Source organism: Phragmites australis, chromosome 14, assembly GCF_958298935.1.
Source record: "Phragmites australis chromosome 14, lpPhrAust1.1, whole genome shotgun sequence".
NCBI classification, from domain to species: domain Eukaryota; kingdom Viridiplantae; phylum Streptophyta; class Magnoliopsida; order Poales; family Poaceae; genus Phragmites; species Phragmites australis.
Window position 1 is genome coordinate 29,981,279 of NC_084934.1, and position 19,539 is coordinate 30,000,817.

Consider the following 19,539-nt stretch of genomic DNA (forward strand, 5'->3'; position numbering starts at 1 on the left):
GGGTAGCTGCAAGGGAGCCTGCCTAAATGCTTAGGATGACAGTAATATATATGGTTTACAAAATCCATGGTGGCATGCCATCGTGCCGCCTTCTCGCTCTCTAATTGGGTGAGAAGATAACTCGCCTAATTAGAGAGTGATTTTTTAACCTTCCTCTATTTAGTAGGTGATTTTTATTTTTTGTCTACTGAATGGGAAGGAGGAGCCTATTATACAAAATTCGAAAACAACCACATAGTTTTATAATTTTTTAAATAAAAAATATAGAAACAAAATAAACCTAACTTGGTACATGGTCTGGCCCGAGTAATAAGAATTGGCCCGTTTAACGTTTTATTGTTTGGGCCGAACGTTGTTCAAGAATGTGCCAAAATTATAACACGGTTGCATCGCCGATAACATACATGATCAGATGTTGCACCAGTAAACATACTAACATATGACCTGATCAGTGGGTGAGCGATCAGCTCAGGTTGGAGATTTGAACTTAAATAAAAAAGAAAATTATTTCTGGTTGGAGCGGATTGTTTCGGCAATAACTTTTAAAATTTACTCAAACATCGAATTTTGAGGATTTGGTTCCGAAGCACCCTGTCCAAACACGCTCTTGAAAGTAGCGTAACACGACCATTTGAGAGCGTGACACATGAAAGAAGGAAAAAATACATGGAATTGCTTGATAATATAAAGTCAGTTGAGCATTCAGCATCTTGACATAGTATCGGACAAAATATGCTGTAGTGAATCAGTTAAGCATTCAGTTGTGCACGACCAAAAGAACAATGACAAGAACCACTAGTGTCCATGTCTATCAAGCTCAGAATTATTGCACCAATGAACCCATGCCACATGATGTTTTGTGGTTTACTTTTCCAATGTTCTTTTAGATGGAGTTGGTGAATTGAAAATAATCAGATCTAACAACACTGAATCACTAGTGGGATTTTTACATGCGTGGCAGGTGGTTTGCATCCGCACGTAAAATCTTTGGACCTAAAAAGCAGCTGTCATTTGTGAATAATCAAGTGCAACACATCAGTCTCACATATCCAAACATGTGGATTCACTGAAAGAAAGTTCATAAAGACAACAACTGATATCATTGCTTAACTATATACAAAGTCCATGAGCTATTATTAGAGCACGCGCGCCTTCAACTTAAGAAACTAATACACTAGGACTCAAAAGGATCCAAACTAAAGTAAAGTAGCTAGAACTACTTAGCAATGCACTATGCATAGAAGCAGTTCAGAATAGTTTCAACCTCTTCAGAAACTTTTAACCGAAAGAGCTTATCTTCATCAGACTTTAGTCTTCAGTGGGAAGGTCTACAGATGTATTTATTTCCTTTTAATGAGTAGATACGCCAAGGGAAAAAGCACTATATACTTTTACATACATACACTAGTTATAAAGTTTATGTACGATAAGAAATATATTGTTTGGGAACAGCAGACCACACTACTTTGCCATGAACTTTCTTTGGTTTTCTCTCATGCTTAACAGCTAGAGAATGAGCTCATTATCTTTATTAAGCACTCGAGATGTGCATAGAGTAGTGAGATCTAGCGAAACGACTAATCTGTCGTAGGGCCCATCCTTGCACTCGTTGTTGAAATGATCAAATTAAGCTAACTCAATCTGAAATAGATCAACAAAGTCGACCTCAAGCATATTAATGTTAACCAGTAACCGCTGACCGGAGTCTCTAGCTAAACTCTAAAGTCAGTTAGCTGCAGTTGTTGGACGACTGAAAATTTTCTAATCTGTGCCTAATCGTGAATACTAATAACCATGGTCTAGTTCGTCATAGAATTTTTAATGATAAAAAAATTGATTTATTAACTGTTCTTACATCATATACTCTATCTTGATATTTTAGTGGGTCAGGACGTTCATATATATATATATATATATATATATATATATATATATATATATATATATATATATAGACACACACACACACATACGGCTATTGCGTCACTCTAGTTACAACTCAAAAACTATCAGTTACAATCAGCTAGGTAGATAAGTTACAACCGCATATACAGAAGTATATAATTGCAACATGAAAAACTAACGAATTACATTTTAAATTGTACTAGGATTACAATCGTATTTCTTAGGTTGTACATCATTATGCAAGGAATTTATTAGAAGTTATGTTCATCTATAACACAATTGTAATTTTTTTTTTTACTTACATCCGGTTGTAACCCCTGTCTCGTGGATTTTAACTCTACTATTTTTTAGATTGTAACTGAAGGTGACAAAAGAGTAACTAGAGTTGAGTCCATATGCATAATATATATACACACACTATCTATTAAAAAAAACTGCACTATATAATGTGCTAGTCAAAGTCTTTGTAGTGAAGGAATTGGAAATGGACAAGACCAATATTGAAGCTGCATTGACACTAACTTTTGCCAAGAAAAGCTTTTTCTACTTCTGTTGTCACGAGGCAGGGCCTACGTGGATATCCATTGGTTCAACCAAGCGCCGATGCAGAAAGAACCTAGTGGTTACCCGGCTAGTGACAGGCATCATCTAAACAAAACCATATACTCCACTACTAACTAAAAAAGGTTAAAGAGCTAGCCACAAACCGGACTGACTCTACCAAACCATGAATGTACTCCTACTTAATTATTCAGTTCAGTGTATGCAGCTAACTAAAGTATACACATTCTGAATCCTTGCCAAGATTTTGCCATTGGCATAATTCGATTCCGTTTAAGATTCGATTCGCGCATCTGCATGAGTACCAAAGGTTATAGCTACATAGATCCCTCTTGTACTAAACCTGAACATGTATATATATGCAGCATGCTGAACAAATTAAATATGAAGATGATTGGAAATTTCTGTACTTCTCATAAGATAACAAATGCATCTTTACTAGAACGCGTTTGATTACAAGTTTGCAACTGATTGGCAAAAGATCTTCAACTGAAGTCATTGTCTATATTGAGATCAATGTATTCCACTTTCAACGTGCATTGAGTCCTTAATTTGTGAAGTTCATTTCTAAATTAAACGATCAAATTGTTACCTTTTGCTTAATTAGAATAGGGTTAGGTACCATAAATCTCATTACTATTTCCATTATCATATATAATCATGTATGTACAAAAGCACAAAATAAGGCCTTATGTACAGAGTACAGTGATCACCAGCAAATATGCATATATTTTACACAATAGCCAGCTCAGATTACCTAGAGCTAGCCTTATTTATTTACTACTACTGCTATACATCCATGTGGATATCCATTCATGGCCACAGGCCACTACTAGTACACTAGCAGTACTATCCGTACATACAAGAGGAGCACGCATGCATGCATGCAAATTTCAAACATGTCATTTGGCTATTGGCTATGCAAATATGCAATTATGCATGCATCAGCCTTTGTCAGGGATCGAAGCCAAACAAGTCGTCATCCAAGCCGTTCCCAAAGGATCCAAACGAGCCGGTCATGAATCCGAGGCTGCTAGGAGACGACGGGAAGCTGCCCGTGTCATTGACACCGGCCATGTCGCTGGCCACTCCCAGCCAGTACTCCGGCGCCGACCCCACGGTGGCCGATGAGGTCGTCCCCGCTGACCCCACCACGGCGGCCAGCTCCCCGGCCGGCGAGCTTCTGCTAAAGGCCTCCTCGCTGCCGCAGCACTCCTGTGCCGGCAGTGAGCGGCTGTAGCTGACAAAGCGAGAAAGCATCATCGGATCAACGGCCCGGTCTCTCGTGAAACCCCCCTGAGGAACAGTGTGTGCGCTTGTGGTCGCGCCAATGGTGGACGATCCGAAGCTGATGAGGTTTGCGCAGTCCGGCGGAGCGGCTACCTCGATGACGTGCGGGATCGTGGAGGGGTCCCGGCAGGTGTGCTCGCCGAAGTAGTTGATGAGGTACTCCGACGGGTTGGCCTCGGAGGCCTGGACCTGCCGTGTGGCTCGGCACCCTTGGTCTGGCCTGTAGGCGCACCTGTAATAGCTCCTGTGCACACATGCATAAATGGAAGCACGTAAAAAAAAACTATGAGACCAATCAACCCTTTAGACCTTGCTTCGATCTTATTCGAATGACGACACGTGGCTTACTGAAGGTGTAAGAGTGGTATCTTGTTAATTGTTTTTAAGGTATAGCATGTTGTTAGTTTGAGCAATATATAACAACAACTAGCTATGTTATGTATAGAAGCACCCATGTGCATGTGTTTATCAATGAATTTTTTATTTTTTATTTTTTTTCAAAGTAGAGACCCACGCTATGCAGCTGCACAGGAGCTGCACAGCGTCTCCGGGGGTGGGAGCCGGGGATCGAACCCGGGTCTCCCACCTGAGAGCAGCCTCGAGGAACCACTGGGTTCGGCTGCCCTCGAGTGTTTATCAATGAATTATAATGCTTTCTAATATACTAGCTAACCAGTTGCAAGTGTTTGGTATACATGCCTTTAATTTAGTTTCATTTTACTAGGCTAGGATAAATACGTACCATTTGATAAATATATACAAATTGCACGCATATATATATGCACACCTCGGGTTAGGGGAGTCCTGTATACGTTTTTGCCCGTACTTTCTCCATGAGTTGCCATCGTCGAGCGTATTAGCAGTGACAGTCTTGAAGAAGGGGCTGTTCGATCTGTCATCATAAACATGTAGATGTAGGACAATCATGCAAAATTTAGAACACATCATATATAGCCAAATCTTAAAGGGAATACATATATATGGCAGGTGAGATCAATCTTGTCAGAAAAAAAGCAAGTTGCACAGTAGATTAAGGGTTTGTAATAAACTTTCTTCACCTTCACCCTCTTCCCCTATCAATGGCACATAAGGTTAAGCCCCACTCCACTGCTTAACTAGGCTATACCCCAAATTGCAAAAGCAGGCAGCATAAGGTAATCATAGTGTCATATCCTAATACATGTTGTGAGCTGCTAGTAACACAGTTGATTAAGGGTTTTTAACTTTCTTCACCTTGTCCTGGAGCTGCTGCTCCGCCGGTGCGGCCCGGGCCCGGCCACCGCCTCTTTCCTTCTCCTTCCGCCCGATGCCCGGCCTCCCGCGGACGACGACGTTCCGATGCCGCCGCCGCCGCTGCCGGTGTTCAGCGCCGACAGCGCGTTCGACAGGCTGCTCATCATCCCTTCCATCAGCTCCCCGGCCGCGCTCGGCGGCGTGCTCGACCCTTGAAGCATGGCCTGGAGCATCGCAGCGCACTCGCGCACCTCGATCAGGTCGTCGACCACCGCCCGTGGCGTAGCCGCCCCAGGTGAGCGGCTGCCGCCAGAAGACGTCATGCTGCTAGCTGCAGTTGCGGAGCCGCGGACTGCAGAGTAGCTATAGGTAGATAGGGTCTTCGATCGATAGGGTGCAGCTGGTTTTTATTGGTGTGCGCGGTGGAAAGTTGGGAGGAAATAGAAGGGAGGACGAGGACGACGGCGAAAGAGGAAGTGACGTGGAAGAACATGCGGGGCCCTGGTGGGTGTGTCGCGCTGAGCGCAAGGCGACGAGGCTGGGAGCGGGAGCTGGTCGTCATCGCCGTGACGCACCTCGGTGAGGTCACTGGCAGCCGCCTCAACTCCCATGGCCCTGTGCGTAGGCCCCTAGGTAGATCCTTTGGAGAAGAAAAATACAGAATCAGCCAGATAATTTTCATGAGATTTGTTATAAGAAGGGCTAAAGTAGTCGGAAATTAAAGGAATCACAGGGGCGCCAATAAAATCCCTTCTTTCTGTGCGTTAGATGCGAGTTGTTTCATCCCGCCTCCCCACCGTACGCCCACAAAAATCGGCCATCCTCCGTCGACCTTGCTACTGCTGACGTCCTCCACGGCCCCCTCAGCTGAAGAAGGTGAATTGGGTATTCAAAATCCCACAAGTTTGATACTAGTTTTCTTTTGTAAATGGTGGCGGAAAATTGAATATGGTAAAGCACTCTTGCAGGAGATTTTCATGGAAGAAAAAGATGGTCTCAACATAATGTGGCCAAGACGAAATTATCTGTGTAAATGAAAGGACACCCCGAGATGTTCAGGCGTCCGAAATCAGCTTCGGCATCGGACAGCCCAACAGCGGCCCAGCACGTGAGGGCGGGAGGCCCCAAGTCAGCCTGCGTGCAGAGTTCGGCCAGTGAGCGGAGGCCCCAAGCCATAGAATTCGTCTCACATGTATGCACGCAGAATATATTTCTTCATCCTCTGTCTTCTTTTAACAATGGCCAAAATTCTTTGAAGAATACTACCGAGAAGTGAGTACACATATGCAATACCTCAGCGTTTAAAATATGCTTACAGCTCAACCTATTTGTGGGGTGAGACTGTATAATTTCATTCGTACTTTATGTAAAAGTATTAATTCATATGTGTTATATTTGGAGTACGAAGGCTTATAAGTTGGTTTCAACCTATCTAAACTATCGAGATAGTATTAAACCCCATCACACCAAAACACTTAGGCTAAACGGGCTAAAACCATAAATACTAATGAGCCGAGTGTCACGGCATGCCATGTCCCCCTTCACGGGCCAACATATATACACTCGTGCAGCGAGAGTTGGCTCTGAATACTATCTGTAACACATCATATTCAAAAATTGCTTACAACTCAATCCACCTGTGAGGCGGACCCATATACGCATAGCAGATCTCGTACACTTTCGCTCTCGCTTCATGTAAAAACGTTAACTCGGATATGCTATGTTTGGAGTACGAATGCTTGTACGTTGACTTTAACTTATCTAAACTATCAAGATGATACTAAACTCATCACATCAGAATTCGTGAGTCACACGAGTCAAAATCATAAACACTAATAAGTCCAAGTATTACAACATAAGGCACCACTAATTGTATATAACTTAGGAGGTGTTGAAAATTGGTACCTCCAATGTTATAATTTGGTACCTTTATTACAAGGACGAAAAAAAACTCATCTTCAAAAGCCTAGTCAACTCCCCATTATCCTCGACATACGCTTTGCCATCTTCTTGCAATGGATCATGACTTAAGTGTATCCTAGTTGGTGGAAAACACTACTATTTCACCTTGGCACTTCAATTCAATCACCCATTTTCGGTTTCCTTGATCCCAAACAGGGACTGCATGCCCGCCTTTCTGAGATTCACAATGCTGAATATTTACATTTCGTTATACAGCATCACATTATAAAAAATGGATGGAAAACTGACAATCAATCCAATATCGCACCTAAATGAATGGTAATTCACTATACCTATAAGGATTCTAACGACTGAAAATACTATTAGAACTCCAACACCTGAATCTATCTATATATCTCTGCAATATATACGAGTCTTCGCAGCTAGGACTTGATCCTGATGCCTCCCGGTGCAGGAATCCCCTCGCCGAGCATTCCTGGTAGTGGCCAACCAGACCCTCTCACCGCCGATCTCTTCAGCGCACAACTGTCTTCCTCGTCCGAGTCGTCATCGATGTCGACGTCAGCATCCACACAGACACATTTCCCTTTCCTGTCATACTGTCCTGCGTCAGGCGTCGCCCGCTCGCTAAAGCTCTCGTACAGGTCAGGGGAATGCCGGAGCAGCTCGCTCGCGGACCCGTACCCCATCAGCCGGTGCAGCCTGCCCACTCTGTTCGTCGCGTCGACGGTGTCGAATGATGTGTTTCTTGAGACGTGCAGCGGCTGCTCGTCCTCCGTCGAGTAGCTGCTCAGCCCGAAGACATCGGCGAACGGCGAGAACGGGTCCGGCTGTGCGTAGCCTTTGCCGCCGTGTACCTCGGAACCATCTGTGCTGAACTGATCAATGGATTCCTCATAAGGCTTCTTCCTGCCGGGATCCCTGTACGAGTAGGAGAGGACGGCAGAGCAGGAGCCGCACCGCAGCTTCCGCACCGTCTTGGTCGAGACGGCGAAGTCGGCGGGCACCTGGACCAGCTTGAAGCAGCTGGAGCAGATGATGAACGGCGCGCCCTTTAGGACTGGCCGGCAGTGGTGGCGGGGTGGCAGCCGCCGCTTGGCCTCCTTGGCTGCCGGTGGCTTCCGCAGCGCAGGTGGCTCTTGTGCTCTGGGCCTGCAGCAGTGCCCACGGCAGCTGCTGCACTCCGGCTTGCCGTGGTGGCGGCAGCAACCGTGATGGCACGATGTTGGCTGCACATTGTCGCAGCATGGATCGGCTCTGCACCGGCGGTAGCGTCGCGACGGCAGACCACGGGGAGGAGCAACAGCGACCTGACCGGGCTTGACTGCACGAGCTGCGCTGCGGGGGTGGTTGACGGCGGCAGCAGCAGCATGACGAGCTCTGGCAGGGAGGCTTGCGGCCATGGCCGCGCGAGACACGTAGCCTTCTTGCTTGGGAAGACGAGGAGGGCGCGCGCGCGTCGTTGGATTGACCTCTGGAGATTTCCTGAAGAGCTCAGAGAGGTCACCTTTCAGCTCATCCACCGTCTTCAGAATCTTCTGCCGCAGGGGCGCCAAGTTTTCTGGCTGGAACTCATGGCAAGGAGGGCTCGGCGCCTTCCCCCCGGCAGCAGCAGCAGCAGCATCTTCCTGTCGCGACACAACAACATCTCGTGCAGGTTCCGGTTGCGCAGCTGCGGCTTGAGCTGATTTCGGTGCAAGTTCTTCGCGATCACGGGGCCGCGGTTGCGCTGCTTCACCTGAATGTTTCTTTCTTGCAGCATCAGGCAATTCAGCCTGGCCTTTTCTCCTCGTCTCTGTATCATCCTGCAATTCAGAAATAGCATCTTTGCTTCCTCCGGGGAAGGGGACAATAACGCTGGGAGAAGTAACACTGCGCTCTGCATCTCCTGTGTTTCTTTGCCTGTGAGCTTCAGAGTTGTCATAGACTCCCTGATTAGCGCTCTGATCATGTCCCCTCTTCTCGATCGCTTCCACTGGCTCAGAAACACGATTCCTCGCAGACAAGAGATCACCGGTTTCACGTCGGCTTGGCGCGCCAGTGCTTTGGCGCCTGCTACTTGTGGCATCAGGAGTGCTGCTGGTGCTTGCAACATCACCGGAACCATGGTTCCTCGCCGACACGAGATCACCGGACTCGTGTCGGCCTGTCGTGTCGGTGGCTTGGCGCCTGCTACTTGTGGCATCAGGAGTGGGGGTGCTGGACCTGCTGGTGCTTGCGACATCGCTGGAGCCCAAGTGTCCGCTCTGATGAGGCAGTCCACTCCTTGAAGGGGAAGCACTGGCCACGTCTTGCGTGTCGCTGGAGCGGTTTTTCGCTGCACAAGCACAAGAGGATCCATCAGAAACTAATACTTGTAAGCACTGAGCAGTCATCCAAATGCAAGCTCTGGAACTGGAAATCAGAGGTTCAGAGTGAAGCTTGAATTTTTACCTCGAAGACTAGCGCCGCATCCACCGCATTGGTAGACTGGGGCATTGGGTTCCTCAAGAACGCTGTTGCACCTCGGACATTTCACACGGCGAACCCCTCTGGCGTCCGAATTTGCCATGAGCCGACAGGCCCCAGGACATCACTCGCAGCACAGGTATTTTGGGCGCTGTCAATTGTTAGAGACGCTCCTGTGTCGGCAAAAGTTAACAGATAAACTTATCAGCATTCTGTTCATCTAATTTGCACCTTCTAACTGAAGAACAAATGAATATTATGAGCTATAACTCGGAAAGAAATTTTGTACTTATATGGGCCTAAGTCTGACTTGAGTTCGAATGATGACATAAAATGCACGGTAAGCATGTAAAAGCGACCCTTGTATTTGAACTGTTCTTTTTTTTAAGGAAACGTTTGAACTGTTCTTTGAGATAAATACATGATAAGTGCACTCAAAACTGGCACTACGCCTACTTGAAAGAGAAAAAAAAACTGCCACTAGGCCAGTACAGAATTCCAGGAGAAAAGTTGCATAATAACTTCTGTTTGGACAGAACATCCAAGCCAAAGAAACCAGGTGTTTGACATCAAAATTCCTGTGCATTTCAACCAAAATTTCCAAACCTAATACTACCACATACTGCATCTACCCATGATGGAACTAAAACTCCGGAACATTGTAGAAGGAAATTGCTATCTGAAATCGAAAACAGGCAGAAGAAGGCACAGCAGAAAGAACTGAAGAGGAAAGCCAAGTATGGGAACAGAGCCGGCCACTCACCTCACCTTTCCCCTTCCTGAGAAGCTTCTTCTCCTTGCTCTCGCCGTCTCCCTGGTCCCCAGTCGCAGGAGGAGGCTGCCGCCCCTCCAAATCCAATCCCTCCCCGGCCTCCAACTCACGGTGGTTGCGGGAGCACTGCACGGGCAAATGGTTTAATTTAGCTGAGCGGCAGCTCCGCCTCCGCGGGCACGTGCGAAGTGCCAAGGGAGCGAGGGAGAGGGCTCCTGCGGGGCGAGCAATAGAAAAGGAAGGGGGAGAAGAGAAGCAGAGACGGCTAGCTGAGTTCGAGCTCATCAAGCTCATGTAAAACGATGGCGCGTGCTGGGGAAATACTTATATGCGGAGGGGGGAAAGGGGAAGGGTGCGGGCGACCGCTTCAACGACACCGACGGCCAGTGCTTGGGCGAGGGCCGGGTCGCCCGTGCGGAGGAGGAGGGCGAGACCGTGTCGCCGACGCCAGCGGCCAGTCGCGCTTGCCACCGCGTCGTCATCGCGCGGCTGCTGCCCACGTAGGAATCGTACGCCTCCTGGATGCCACCGTGGAGGTGAAGCCGTGTCTTGTGTGCGTGTGGTTGCTGGCGCCGCGTGTTTTGTCAATCTTATGTAGCTCTTTTTGATGTCTTTACGTTAATTTAAAAAAATTCTAAATTTTTTTATACAAAATAAAACATCCAACCATCAAATTAATTAATTGACTAATAAGATTAAAAAAAATCATAGAGTCCAGTCCAAGACTACTTCTTGCCTTTCCTTTCCTTCCATTTTTTGTTGTAGATATCATTTGTCCAACTTAGTTACGTTAGTAATCAACATTTTTTTTCAAATCAATTATAATCAAATATTACAAAATTAAAACAACAGAACGCAAACATATTACAGATTATCACACAAAAATAATATCAAAGACTTTATAATGTATTTCCAAAAAATAATATGACATATGGTGACGGCATTAAAAATAATAATAATTTCAAAAAATCAAGAAACAAATAAAAATCAATTTGCATAACACATAAAATGAAAATTATAAATTAGATCTATTCACAAATAATAAACATGATTCCAATATTATGAACAAAAATTATATTTATATTTTACATTCTAATATTTAAATATAAATAGTTGATGTATCTTAGCATACAACCATTATTAACACAAATATCTACAATTTAGTCGTAAGCTAAATTTCTAGCTTGTGCAGTCACACTGGTTGATGCGCTAGTATAATAAATGGTTATGATTGTTGGAATTTCAAGAGGTTTTCTCTTTTAAATTCGAATTTAAAATATAGTCAAAATTGAATTTAAATGAATTAAAAAAAATAAAAGAAATAGAGAAAAAAGAAGATTGTCGACCAATAGGCTACTTCAAGGCCAGTTGATCTGAGCATCCCATTTGCACCACCGGTTCCGTCATAGCCGGCCAAGGCTGAATCATGGGTGAGGACGTTAGGATGTTGGTGACGCCTCGATTAGCTTGGGTCAAGTTATATGTGGGTCATCTTCTTTCCTTCTCGGTTACACGCAATAGAGTCTTTCGATCCCCATCTCTTCCGCTCTCCAACGATCCAATCTTCGGTGAGCCGTTGGACCTCTACGCTTTGATTTTCCAATAAGGTGGTGCCCATGATGATTGACAGCCTAGTCCCTGTGGTTGGGCCATGTCGTGACGTACGCCTTCTCGTCCGTGGGGTGCCCGATTGCATGGTGGTTTGCTGCTCGACCTGTGTCCACTGGCGGTATTACTATTGTTGCCTGGGTGGTTTGTGTAGTCATGCTCTTGTGCATGATTTGCATGCGGTGGTGTGATGTGTGTATCGTTGTGCGAAGATTCTATCTAGGCTTTTATTTCTCCCGGTCAGTGATCTTACTATGCTCAGTGTCCTTGTTGTGCGCATGCTCGTTGCGTGTGGTGCATGTGCCATCTTCTCTAACTGTGCTCATGCTCTGTGCGGCCCGAGCTCTGTCCTTGATACGTCGTGCGCTTTGGTGGTCAACAACTTCCTCCCTGGCTCGGTGTCAAGGCCCCTCCCTATTACAGCTGTTGTACCGCTCCTCGAGTATTGATCGTATTGTGCTCTATTATTGACACTTTGGGATTATATCACTCAGAACATTTACTCCTTGAACTTGGTACAGAGAGGGTGATTCTGTTTTTTGGTATACACATTCGCGTGCTTTGCCTTCGGCTTCTACATTGAAAAATAAGACAGTTCTGGTTGCCCTTTTAAAGTTCAACCTGCAATTTGCTATATCGTGTGTTTGTTTATCCATGTGTTGATATTGGGAAGAATTACATGTTAGTAATGTGGGTGTTTGCTCTATGATGATAACAAGCCTAGGTAGATTGGTGTGACAATATAGCAGTTCTTCTAGAGTTTAGCTATGTAGAATTTTATATTCTAGTGTATATTCTTGTTTATCTATTGGCAATTAATCTTTTATATTTGTTCTGTTAGACTGTTTAGAACCACTCTTAATTACTGATAGCTTAATTGTTTGATAACAAGACTATAAATTTGTTAGTTGCATGTTGATATATTTCTTTTGTTATCCTACCTTTATTTTATTGATTGCCATACATCGTATCTGTTTGAACTTGAGTAGCATCTTACCTGCTTTATATTGTGTTGAAATGCTCACGTTCATGATTATGGCGTTCCATGATTGCCATGATTATGGCGTTCCATTATGCCTGTCAAGCTCTGATAATTATGTTTAAATTCAATATCAATTTAATCAAAAAGTTGCTAAAATATATTTTGAAACAACAATAATAAGCTAGCTATGCGCAAGGACATGTGAACATTTCGCGTTCGCTGGCGGTCCGATGCGGTGCCGTCTTTCTTTAAGGAGGTAGGCTCGTCGCAGTTGGAAACTGGTACGATTTCAAAGGTCGGGTTTGAGAGCAATTAAGCATGCTTGCGCACGACGCAATCACGAAACTACAAACTAGCATGGCCGAAAATCTGAGATGGTTGTGTGCCAGAAGCATGATTAGTCCAGAGAGCAGCGTGGCGTAAAGTGAAGAGAAGATGGCAGCCGGCGCTTAGTTAAACATGATACCCACACACTCTTTATCTCAGTCTTATATTTATGTTAAGATTCGTATTGAAAAGTTAGATTAAAAAATTATAAATATATAAGAAAATTAATAGATAAATGAGAATAAATAATGATTAAGATAGAGTGTACGTGCGCAGCCTGTTATGGAGTTGCGTTTGCCCAACCATTGCTCACCCGAGAAAAGGAAAGAAGCAAGCAGCACATGACGCTGGTAGGCAGAGGAGACGTCGCGGTACAACGCTAGTAGAAGCCAGACCGTGCGTACAGACCACAATTTTCTAGCTTGGCGCGACTGTATTTGTTGCCCATGCGGCAATGGCTGATCAGAAGGTCGCATGGTCTGACGCAATAGCCGGTGAGGATGGGGCGGCCGAATAAATGAGGCGACGCCGCCTGACCTCGAAACGGAAAAGGCGCTTCTCAGCTGGTACCCGTCGTCGGTGGCACAAGTCAGAGCATGGGACAGCGACGCCAGTGACTACGATGCGAGATCGTCGGCCGGCAGTCGCACAGGCGCCGCCGGACGGTGCCGTGCCTGCCGGCCCAGCCGCCTGCAAGTCTGCAACACTGCACGTACGTTCGGCGGCAAGTCAAGGATAGCTCAATGCTGCGACAGTCAATTGAAAGTTGAAAGGCAGGGTTCCCTCCATGCTGTATGTATCGGGCCTTCGGTTGAAAGAATGGTTTTTATCGACCCTGTTTACAAATATACGTTGTTTCCAACATGGATATGATTTACAGTATACCAATTCTAGTATACGATTTTATAACAATTTTCTAGCTTGGTGTACATAGATAAAAAGGCTATAAAATGTAGCGCTATGAAACCTTTTTTTTTTACGGCTGGTGGATCTATGTATTAGCATCACTTCCGTATGGCCATTCTGAAAGTAAATTTATATGAGATGCCGTTCTACATGTACCTTTTTTCATAGTAGTGGTTCTAAATGTACCTGGTTGTGTTACCAGCCAGTCCGATGTAGTTTTTTCTTTTTTTAAAAAAACTAGTAAGATGATCTACGCTAATAACGTGTCTAATCTCCTTGCAATATTTGATCACGATAATTTTTTATTAATTGTATTTTACATAGACTCTTTATTTAGGTATTTGATTTTTATAATAATTTGATTTGATATGGAACCTTCTTTTTTTTCTATTCTAACCCTAATTTTAATTATTATTTATTTTATTTGAACTCTTTATTTAGATATTTTGCTTCCCAAACCGTATAGAAACCGAACTGCTAATTTTTTATAATTTTAATTTTAAATTTAGTTATTTATTAATCGTATTTGATATGGATTCTTTGATTTAACCTAGAATGTTAGCTGTTCGTAACAATGAGTGAGCAAATTTTGCTAGATTGTGAGCTTCCCAGTTGGGAGTTCCTACTTTCGTGCCTACTAAACGTGGCACAATAAAACAATTTAATGTTGTCCTTGATCTCTTGGAGAATCATCATATAAACACATTGTGGCATCTCCTCAAAGTTATTGATGACTTGTTAGCAATGTGATGCCATGCAAATCTTCAGCAAGTTGCAGTCCGCGGCAAGTGCAAGAGGTTCACCAGAGGCCAACGCCTCACGTGTTTCAGGAACCAAAAAGTTCAATATAACTGGGCTGGAAAATGGCCTAGCACAGCTGGGCCACTTGGACTCGTAGTCCATCTCCGAAGTGACGGATTTCGCCTACTCTATCCTGGTATCTGAACTTTTTTATTTATATATATATATTTTTTAAAATTAATAGAAATATACATCTATTTTTAAAGTTTATAAAATAGCTGTTTGTCACCCGTTGAACGGATGAGAAATGATGTGGCATACCAACATACTTGTGCAGAGGTTCTTCTTGAGTGGGCGAGAACAGATGCTTTTTTATTATAAAATTTGTATTTCCTTCTGGATTTGAAGTTAAGTATTGAATTGAATTCTAACATGCGATGTAAACATGTTATACTTAAAAGTTATACGTTTGGATAGTACAATAGTCACATTGATCATAGCAGCTATGCATTTCTCAGTCTCAAATAGACGAGAAATTGCTCCTCACAATAGATCACCTATTGAAAGAGAGTTTTTTCCCTCTAAATCTCACCCTCTTAATAAGGGATCCGTTGCTTGGATCCACTAGGAGCATGGTTTTCATGGATTGCTCGTTGAACGAGTGGAAAGAGTCTATTTTTACTATGTTGAAAATAAAAATTATATAAAGAAAAAAATCCTAATATTTTCATCTGCACAGCTGTGCGGTGACAACTCGGCGGCTGCGGTGGTCAACAAGATTTCCCGCGAGAATCCAGATGGCAACGACCTGGCGGCTGGGCAAAGCCTGGCCCATCACCTACTGACGGTGGGCCTCCCCCGCCCGCGTAGATAGTTGGACGTGGACCCATCACGGACGCGGCGCCTTCCCCAACGTGCGCCAATTCACAAGCCAGATGACACCCATCTCCTTTCCGCTTTCCCTTTCCTCCTCGCCACCGCCGCCGGAGGAACGGAGCTGAGCACGCCGGCGCCTCGTCGTTATCCATCACTCCTTCGGAGAAAGGTCTCTCCGAGAGCTCCCTGCTCTCTTTCTGTTATACCTTTCCTTTTTCTCAAGTGACAATTCACAGGCGCAGCAGTTGGGGAAACAGAACAGGCCGGCCCTGCTTCTTGATCCGGGCGCGTTCGATCGATTGGTTCGCTCTTTCGTTTCCCAGTGTAAATCTTCTTGTTTCTTGGGTGGTTGATTGCTTGCACTGTTACGATTTCGATGTGGTTGAGCGGAGGAGAAGAGTTTGTGCTTTTTAGCCTTACCGGTCAATGGGATGTGAATTGGATCCTACTCTGGATCAAGTTCTTAATCCAATTGATTGGTTATCCCAGACAAAGTGTCAATTGTTTGCGCATGCTAGTATCTAGTATGTGATTTTGGCTTAATTGGGACTTTATGAGTAGTTGGCAGCCGGGATCTGGAACTGTGGACGAATACTGGCTGTTACACGGTTGATTCGAGGTAAATTTTTTGACTATAGGCATATGTCCTGCTTTGTTAGAAAGCAAGAACTCTTATGATTTGTTGCTTTCTATAAAAGCAGAGTCTGTGCGTCTATTCTAAAATTTTGGAGCTAAATTTTGGGGATTGATGGTTCGTTGCTCTGTTCCGAAGCTTCAGATTTGCCGTTGTAGCACTATTACCAGACTGACAAGAATGTTTGTGGGAGGCACTGGGAGCAATCTTGATTTTGTGCCTTAATCAAGCCGCAAAATTGTATAGTTAACCCGTTTGCTTGTTGACTGAGCACTGGAGTTTTGATGTGTTGTGTGAGCAGTGCCGACTCCTGCGTTCTCAACTGTGACAAGTTGCAATGGCTAACTGACCAGCATTTTTTCTGGAGGTTTCAGAGAATTTTCCTATAGCATTTTTTGCTAGACAGTATGCCTGTTTCTGCTTTTACTTTTTAGCATCATTCATAATGTATAGTTTGAGAGAATGTTAAAATGCTCGTAAGAAAAGTATTTCCAAGAACTAGCTAGGATTTTTAATTTGTGCTTGTAGCTTCTCCCGCAAAAGAATTATTTTGGTCAGAGTTACAGCCAATTTCACTTAGGGTATCCCCTTCTGATTTTTTTCCTTACACATTTGTTCTCCTTTTTAGTCCTCTTCACATAAGAGAGAAGACTAACAAAATATCCATTTTGTCTGCAGCTTAGGCAACTTCAGCTTCATGAGCTCCGAAAAAACACTGGTATCATCTTATTCAACAGGGAACAGCAGCATCTTCTTGCTCTGCCTCTTCGCAGGATACTTGGGAATTCCTGGTGGAAACTTCCACTTGATGTCCTAGGAGCCACCATTCGCAGTGGAGGGAACCTACTTTAAACTTTACTGTAGCATAAGTCTTTAGATTCAGTTAGTGCGGAACCTTGTCCTAGGAGCCACCAACATTTGCCTTCCTAGGCCTTTGAAAGATGGTTCCTTCTCAAACATCCTCTCTGACTGCAACCCTTGAGCAGGGCCCCAACCTCTGCCCGGTAAAAGTACTTCTCCCAATGGGTCCCCTGGATGCCGTCTCCACTGAAAATGTCGAGTATGATTTCTCAGATGTTTTTGGTTCCACTCCAGTCCAGACGCCAACAGGCCTTTGTGTTCTTTATCCGGACAGCCCTGCAGCTTTTGTCGAGTCCAATGAAGAGGTTTACAATGATCCTGTTGTCATCGTCAAGCGATCCCATTCTCTTGTTGGTCCAACATCACTTGTTAGCCTGTCCTTGCGGCTAAGCAAGCTTAATCTAGAAAAAACAGAGGGATCATCAGAACTTGTAAGCTGCCCCTCGGAAAAAAAGGAAAGGAACCTAGGGCAGCTTAGTGATGAAGAGTTTGATAATGCTACAGCAGAGAATGAGGGTGTTGGGCTTGATGACTTCGAAATCTTGAAGCTTGTTGGCCAAGGGGCATTCGGCAAAGTATTTCAGGTGAGAAAGAAAGGGACTTCAGAGATATATGCAATGAAAGTTATGAGGAAGGATAAAATCCTGGAAAATAACCATGCCGAGTACATGAAAGCTGAGAGAGAGATACTGACAAAAGTAGACCACCCTTTCATAGTGCAACTGAGGTATTCATTTCAGGTAAACTGTTTGTGTGCACACTCTCGTCTTCTTATTCACTGTTCTGAAGAATGGATTTAGATATGCCATTGAGTTTGGTGAAATACTAGTACAAATTGTCAAATTCAATGTTCTACCTGTGCAGACAAAATATCGACTTTACCTTGTCCTGGACTTCATAAACGGGGGGCATCTCTTCTTCCAGCTCTACAAGCATGGATTATTTAGGTTGTTTCCATTCCTTGCTAGCAATTTTGTTTGTCTGAAGACAGTAACCCTGGCCCTGAAGCTAAACAGTTTTTACTTGACAGGGAGGAACTTGCACGAATCTATACTGCAGAAATTGTATCTGCTGTCTCCCACCTTCATGCCAACGGAATTATGCATAGAGATCTGAAGCCCGAAAACATCCTTCTTGATGCTGATGGCCATGTAATAATCCTTTTTCGGGAAACCAATAATCTCCATTTGCCACGTCAAATATCGGTTGATATATCTTCCTTCGCCTTGCTTTCTCTAGGCCATGCTCACTGACTTTGGCCTTGCAAAAGAGTTCCGTGAGGATACCAGATCCAACTCGATGTGTGGTACTCTCGAGTATATGGCCCCGGAAATTATTCTTGGTCGGGGGCATGATAAGGCTGCGGACTGGTGGAGTGTGGGAATCCTCCTCTTTGAAATGCTTACGGGCAAGGTGAGCTGCATGAGACGGCAATCTTCTGATCAGAGAGGCCTTGCATGGCAAATGTTGCCATCTCGTTTACTTTCATGGCTAATCATTCCGCTCTTTGCAACCCGCTGCAGGCCCCATATGTTGGGAACAGGGACAAAGTTCGGCAGAAAATTGTAAAAGAGAAACTGAAGCTTCCTTCGTTTTTGTCTAGCGAAGCTCATTCCCTCTTGAAAGGCGTAAGTTTTTTTACATTTGTTTGTCTTGATCTCATTGTTGGTAGAAGCATTGCATTGTTTCCAGCTGACGTGCTTAACCCAATCCATTTTCCAGCTTCTGCACAAGGAAGCCAACAAGCGGCTGGGCAGCGGCCCCAGCGGCAGCGACGAGATAAAGAACCACAAGTGGTTGAAGCCGATCAACTGGAGGAAGCTGGAGGCCCGGCAGATCCAGCCGAGCTTCCGGCCGAACGTCGCCGGCCTAACCTGCATTGCCAACTTCGATGAGTGCTGGACGAGGACGCCCGTGCTGGACTCCCCGGTGACCACCCCCGCCTCCGGCGGGCACAGCAACTTCGCGGGGTTCACCTACGTCAGGCCGGCGCCGATCCTTGAGGAGGTCAATCCATCCAGCTCTAGGCTGGAGGACTCGGACGATTAGCGCATTGGAAATGTGCGTGCAATTTTGATCGACTGTGACATGTACTTAATAATTATGTGCGTCGTATCTGCAGAGTCTTGTACCCTTTTTCTTTTGTTTTTTTAGCCGAGCTGTGCAGACTGCAGAGTGCTGTTCTACAAGAGAGATGTAACGTGTTGTATACCAAATGTGTACCATTTGCATGGGAACACTCAGTCTAGGAATAAAATAAATAGTTGGTGTATAATGGAGTGCTGGGAAATCCGCGTAAGGCGAAACATGGTAACGGTCCGGTTTGGGTGTTGAAGCAGTTTCGGGGATTTGCCATTGAGAACTTGCTAGCACCAGTATAACCTAATGGCTAGCGCACCCGGGCAGCCACTTCGCCTGCCGACGCCGACCTGCGGTCGGTTTCACCACCTGTGCCCATGACACGCCCAACCA

General features: G+C 44.7%; 3 protein-coding genes across 8 annotated transcripts; 1 reads left to right on the forward strand and 2 right to left on the reverse strand.

The window, feature by feature from the left end:
* Positions 1 to 3,177: 3,177 nt before the first annotated feature.
* On the reverse strand, positions 3,178 to 5,375 carry LOC133891262 (transcription factor WRKY45-2-like). Its single transcript, XM_062331972.1, has 3 exons — positions 4,990 to 5,375; positions 4,544 to 4,648; positions 3,178 to 4,000 (listed from the first exon to the last, which is right to left on the reverse strand). Exons 1-3 carry the CDS (start codon positions 5,310 to 5,312, stop codon positions 3,421 to 3,423), a joined length of 1,008 nt encoding a protein of 335 aa, XP_062187956.1. The 5' UTR covers positions 5,313 to 5,375; the 3' UTR covers positions 3,178 to 3,420.
* A 1,429-nt stretch (positions 5,376 to 6,804) lies between these two features.
* LOC133890097 (protein ENHANCED DISEASE RESISTANCE 4-like) lies at positions 6,805 to 10,441 on the reverse strand. 3 transcript variants are annotated; one of them, XM_062330547.1, is made up of 3 exons: positions 10,129 to 10,441; positions 9,346 to 9,533; positions 6,805 to 9,229 (listed from the first exon to the last, which is right to left on the reverse strand). In XM_062330547.1, the coding sequence occupies exons 2-3, from the start codon at positions 9,461 to 9,463 to the stop codon at positions 7,335 to 7,337; spliced, it is 2,013 nt and encodes a 670-aa protein (XP_062186531.1). In that variant the 5' UTR covers positions 9,464 to 9,533; positions 10,129 to 10,441; the 3' UTR covers positions 6,805 to 7,334. The 3 variants fall into 3 exon arrangements, with proteins under 3 accessions (XP_062186531.1, XP_062186529.1, XP_062186528.1); XM_062330545.1 differs by having other exon boundaries at positions 10,124 to 10,441; XM_062330544.1 differs by having other exon boundaries at positions 9,346 to 9,530; positions 10,120 to 10,441.
* Positions 10,442 to 15,586: 5,145 nt separating this feature from the next.
* Positions 15,587 to 19,342, forward strand: LOC133891706 (serine/threonine-protein kinase AtPK1/AtPK6-like). 4 transcript variants are annotated; one of them, XM_062332441.1, is made up of 8 exons: positions 15,590 to 15,741; positions 15,809 to 16,191; positions 16,885 to 17,807; positions 17,932 to 18,014; positions 18,098 to 18,218; positions 18,307 to 18,480; positions 18,591 to 18,695; positions 18,790 to 19,342. In XM_062332441.1, exons 3-8 carry the CDS (start codon positions 17,148 to 17,150, stop codon positions 19,114 to 19,116), a joined length of 1,470 nt encoding a protein of 489 aa, XP_062188425.1. In that variant the 5' UTR covers positions 15,590 to 15,741; positions 15,809 to 16,191; positions 16,885 to 17,147; the 3' UTR covers positions 19,117 to 19,342. The 4 variants fall into 4 exon arrangements, with proteins under 4 accessions (XP_062188426.1, XP_062188425.1, XP_062188427.1 ...); XM_062332443.1 differs by having other exon boundaries at positions 15,809 to 15,874; XM_062332442.1 differs by lacking the exon at positions 15,809 to 16,191 and having other exon boundaries at positions 15,587 to 15,741.
* Positions 19,343 to 19,539: the final 197 nt, after the last annotated feature.

What these genes read in the sequence shown, in the direction of transcription:
- LOC133891706 (XM_062332442.1), top strand. Translation starts at nt 17,148, where the DNA reads ATGGTTCCTTCTCAAACATCCTCTCTGACTGCAACCCTTGAGCAGGGC. An exon ending in TACAAGCATGGATTATTTAG is followed by an intron (nt 18,015 to 18,097) that starts GTTGTTTCCATT and finishes TTTACTTGACAG; the next exon opens with GGAGGAACTTGCACGAATCT. An exon ending in TTCTTGATGCTGATGGCCAT is followed by an intron (nt 18,219 to 18,306) that starts GTAATAATCCTT and finishes TGCTTTCTCTAG; the next exon opens with GCCATGCTCACTGACTTTGG.
- LOC133890097 (XM_062330547.1), bottom strand. Translation starts at nt 9,463, where the DNA reads ATGGCAAATTCGGACGCCAGAGGGGTTCGCCGTGTGAAATGTCCGAGG. An exon ending in ATGCGGCGCTAGTCTTCGAG is followed by an intron (nt 9,230 to 9,345) that starts GTAAAAATTCAA and finishes GTGCTTGTGCAG; the next exon opens with CGAAAAACCGCTCCAGCGAC.
- LOC133891262 (XM_062331972.1), bottom strand. Translation starts at nt 5,312, where the DNA reads ATGACGTCTTCTGGCGGCAGCCGCTCACCTGGGGCGGCTACGCCACGG. An exon ending in AGCAGCAGCTCCAGGACAAG is followed by an intron (nt 4,649 to 4,989) that starts GTGAAGAAAGTT and finishes TTATGATGACAG; the next exon opens with ATCGAACAGCCCCTTCTTCA. An exon ending in CAGGACTCCCCTAACCCGAG is followed by an intron (nt 4,001 to 4,543) that starts GTGTGCATATAT and finishes ATGTGTGCACAG; the next exon opens with GAGCTATTACAGGTGCGCCT.